The 4,934-nt window shown below is 31.2% G+C and overlaps 1 protein-coding gene across 1 annotated transcript in view; it reads right to left on the bottom strand.

Moving 5' to 3' along the window:
- LOC111637033 (FAST kinase domain-containing protein 1, mitochondrial-like) overlaps positions 1 to 4,725 on the bottom strand; it is a 20,097-nt gene extending 15,372 nt beyond the window's left edge. The window contains exon 1 of the mRNA XM_023382439.1: positions 1,641 to 4,725. Within this exon, the coding sequence (XP_023238207.1) occupies positions 1,641 to 3,262 (1,622 nt within the window). The 5' untranslated portion in view covers positions 3,263 to 4,725. The remainder of the gene's footprint in view (positions 1 to 1,640) is intronic.
- Between the last annotated feature and the right edge of the window lie 209 nt (positions 4,726 to 4,934).

Consider the following 4,934-nt stretch of genomic DNA (forward strand, 5'->3'; position numbering starts at 1 on the left):
ATAGATAAATTCATTTATTATAAAAGAGACTAAAGAAAATTTATTTGAAAAACACAAATATTTGTTTTATTTGGGTCTCTAATTAATAAAAAGCGACAAAACACCATTTTAAAGTGCATTTTCATTCAACTAATACAGTATATTTATAAATAAAATGTAACCCAAGAAGTAGCCAATGCACCAAATGATAATTTCTACGTCAAACAAAAAAAGTAGCCACATTTGGCACAATGTAGCCAAATCTTGCAACATTGGAAGAAATACTATTAATAAATAAAGCTGGAGTTGTGAATCAAAGGATTATATATTCAAATGCAGGGAAAGGAGAGAAAGGAAAAAAGATAAAGAAGTGAGAAAGGTTGGAAAATTAAAGGTCAATATTAGCTTAACAGAAGATCTATTTAACTTTTCTCACTACTTTTTATCTTTTGTCCTTTCTCACCTTTCCCTCCTTTTCCCAAATTTGGGTCTATAATTCTTTGAGTCACAACTCCAGCTTTATTTAGAAATCTTCCTCATTCACACATCTCCAAGTATTTGAAAATATTTCTTTTCCACTCAAAAATAAAATATGAATAAAGGTTTACAACTTTGTGAAACTTCTTTTTTGAGTTTATGCCATTGAAATAAATAAATAATAAAAAAATTAAAACATTTGTCGGTTTTGTTTACATGTTTATTGGGTTGCATGCGACCCATGGGCTGGACACCCCTGCTCTAAACCTTTTTCCCGACATCAGTCTGGTGAAGACTGCTAAAGTGTTACTGGATGGCTGTTTAAATATAGTTGTCTCAAGATCTGGAGGACTGTTTTTCCTGACACCAGCTAGGATAGTTGTAGTCACATACTAACTCTCAATTATGTGAAATTATCATTAAATAGGAGGGCTATATGTTGAGTGGGGAGAGCTGTGGGTAAGTTGCTAGTGTGACCAGGTTGAACAATTGATATCAATGCCAGTTTAATAAACAAAAAAAAAAGTGCATGGTACAATAACCTGCTATATACTGACTAAAGCTAATATCTCAATTGACTGAGAGAGAGAATGTACAATTCTAACTATCATTCTAAGTACAATACCCCAGGAAAAGAACTCAATAGTTCTGGATCCAGTTCATACAATGTTGGCATGATAATCATGGATCTGGTCGAGGTCAGTAGGGAGTCTTCTAGGAGAGTTCAATGGAAACGAGACTGGAGGTAAAGGCTGGTGGAGATAGTTTCATTTATTAGTTCTTCGAACTATACTCACTTCATTGTATTATGTCTGCCCTGTAGGTCAGGTGCATGGCCATTATATCCCCATCTGATGTGGAAATTCGATCAGGTAACCCAATGTTTTCTAATAGTGACACTTTGACTGTGTCATCACTGGGCCAGCTAGGGCAATGGGAATTTGACTTGTCAGATTGTTGTTATGAGACTCATTTACATATAGACATTCCCACATATCAACAATTAACAATTAGCTGTTATAATTTCTTTTGTGATTAATTCCTGGATCTCACACACACACACACACATATATATATATATGAAAACTAGCAATTTTGTCACATCAAAAATTTATCTATTTGATGTGACAAAATTTAATCTCAACAGGTCAGAAAATACTAAATTTTACAAACATTGGACTTACCTATATTTCAGCAATAATTCATTAGATTTATCTAAAAAGTCTTCAAATTCAGGACAATATCCAACAGTATAACAACAATGCATAAAATTACTAAAAGCTTTAAAGCTAAAACAATGATCACTTTTTAGTATTAACTTGGCCATAGCATTGATAACATCAGATAATAGATAACGACTATAAGCAAGATTTTGCGATACATATGAAACAAATTTTGGAGTAAATTTACTTTTAAAAAAATTATATTTATTCATACATCCTTCAATTGCAATAGTATATAAAAAGTTTGAGTCACTATATAAGAGTTTTTCAGCTGAAATTAACTTATTCAAGTTATTGAATGTTACATTGGACAAGTTTGATATAATCACACTATTCAGTTTTGCTTTAAGATCATCTATTATTATTGAATTTCTATTTCCATATGAATTTAGATGTAAGGCAATTGACAGCATTAATATATCATGTCCACTGAACTGTGAACTCATCTCAAACAACTTATTGAACACTGTTTGAGAAATTTTAAATTCGTTACAAGATATTAGAAATGCAGTACTAACACTAAATTTCCTTGTATTTAAACATTCTGGATTATCACAATAATGTTTACAAAATTTAGAATATATTTCTTCAAATTTATAATGTTGATAATTCATAACTTTATACCTAAATAATAAATAATACTGGCATATTTTAAATGGATCTTTAATTAATTTAATTTTATCTGCAAACTTCTCCCATAATTTGTTTAAATAATTTTTATTTGTTACAGAAAGATTAATAACACTGTCTGCAAGGATAGAACTATATGCCTCTAATGGTAATGAATCAAATATGTCAAATAGTCTTTTTTCAATGTTTTCCTTTTCTTCAACTTTACAAAATAATGATAAGCAATATAATATCAAAATTTGATTGTGTATAGAAAGATCATCTTGTAATAATTGAACTGCTCTATCTCGAATGACTTTTGACAAATTATCAAAATTACAGTGCCCATTTTTCACCAGTTTTGGCATAATGGACAATTGACTAATATCCATCATTGATATTTTGTCACACAATAAGTCTACTAACAGTTGCATTGTATTTATGTATTTATGTTGATTAGTTGATATTGAGAGGGCTAAAAGACACTTTATGATAACACCAGTTGATAATGTTTCAATTTTCATTATTTCTTCTACTTTTTTAGCAAATTCTTCAATAAATGAATCTGAGAGCAATTTCTTTAAATGAATAATAGAAATTGCAATGCATTTTAATTCTTCTCCCGTTGTGATATTTTTAGAAATATCTGCAAGATGATTAACAAGAAGTGACATTAAAGTTACATTTTTGTGTCCTAAATTTTCTATAGCAACTGAACAACATGAAAGGGCTTGAAGACTGAATAAGTGATAATTTCTTTGTGCTTCATTCAAGAGATTTTGCATAACTGTTTCATTAATACCTATTCCAATTCTTCTTAATGCTAATAGAACAAAGGGTAAAATATTAATGGGTATATCATGATATTGTTGATTAATAGAAGACAATAATGTGGTAAATTTTGGATGATTTAAAACTTCTTTCTTGAATTTCACACTCATTTTGAAATTTATGAAACTTAAAATTTTTTTCATATCCCCTAAAGTAACTGCAGCTTGATTAATGTGATATATAGAAGGTATAGAATCGGGATGATGAAAAAGGTGATTGAATAATTCCTATAAAAAAAAGGACAGAAACTTAAATAAAATTTATAAATGAACAATTTTTCATCAAATACAGTGGACCCTTATGTAACATTATTAATTAGTGCAAAATGCTCAGCAACCCACAAATATAACTTTTCAAAATGTCATAATAATCTACATTTTACATAAGAAAAGCCCACACATCTATGCACATTTATGCTTTTCCAGTTACTACACAATTGCATAAGGTATTATGTTTAGGGATTGCAATTGCTGGATCCCTCATCCAGCAATCCAGCTGGATCCAGCGCATTTTTCGGCCTGCTGGATCCGCAAATACTCAATTAACTTTCTAAATAATGGTGCAAAAGTCTACGTTGTCAGCGTTGCCGCTTTGCTAAGTGCGCTATCGCTCGGCGGCGAGAGCGACATTGCCATTCAGTGCAGCACGTGCTACACTCCCTCTCTACACCGCACCACCTGTCCTTTTACCTCTGCTGATCTAATTGACAGTTGACTTTTCGCTCTCGCTAAATAAAGTGTCTTCGCGCTAAATAAAATAAGTAACATCCTCTCCTAGTCCTGGTGCATAATTCTAATTTACGGTCGGTTGTGACGTCAATGAATCACGTGACGGATCGCTGCTTCAGCTGCGAGACACCGGCACTTTTTCGACTTTTTTTCCTGAATAAACTCGGTGCGCAATAAAAACATTATTTATTTCATTTTTCGCAGCTCGAAGAAATTAGAGAATTTGAATTTTTAAAAATTTTTTGAAAAATTTCGGAGATATTGCGACTAAAAAAATGCCAGGGGGCGTCTATGACACGCTACATGATCTTAAATGAAAATTGAATTATTTACCACAAAAATGGCTCTAACGATTTGGATCAAACTTGGTTAGTTTAGTGAATTGCGTAAATACATATATAGTGGAACCAGCAGCAATGGCAGAGGAGATTATGGAAATGGAAAGCGATGATCCAGATAACCCGTATTCCCTAAATTTCACCTTGGAACAAGAATTGGAGATCCAACTAAAGCGTAAGAAAGAAAACTTCATGAAACAGAAAGAAACTAGTACTGAGAAGGATTATGATAAGTTATTAAAAAAGGAAATGGCTGTTTATGAAAATGAGGGAGTCAGAGGTGAAAACTTATCTTTGATTTATAATTATTTGATGACCCTGAAACCAACTAGCGTAGAGGCTGAAAGGGCCTTCTCTGCAGCGGGATATATATGCAGTGCATTAAGAAGTAGGTTGGGAGACAACACCATTAATACTATTTGTTTTTTGAGATCCTACTTCCAGAAAAGTCAAAAAAATAACATGATAACATGTTAAATGACAAAGAAATATTTGATAACAAAAACATATTTGATGATAAAAAATAATATGAAATAAAAAAATAACACAAAAAAATAAGTGATTGATTTAATTTTATTTAATCCTTTAAAATACTTTATTCAAGACAAGACTGATATTTTATAACTTCTTCTCTAATTCTATTAAGTAAGAGTATTTAACTTTTATTCTATAAGTGGTTAAATTACTTATAAATAACTACAGACTGATATGTAGAGCCTATATAAGAAAACTAGTAAGACTGATAGCCA

The sequence above is a fragment of the Centruroides sculpturatus genome, unplaced genomic scaffold, assembly GCF_000671375.1.
Source record: "Centruroides sculpturatus isolate CEXI.00-Female unplaced genomic scaffold, Cexi_2.0 scaffold60, whole genome shotgun sequence".
Taxonomy (NCBI): Eukaryota; Metazoa; Arthropoda; class Arachnida; order Scorpiones; family Buthidae; genus Centruroides; species Centruroides sculpturatus.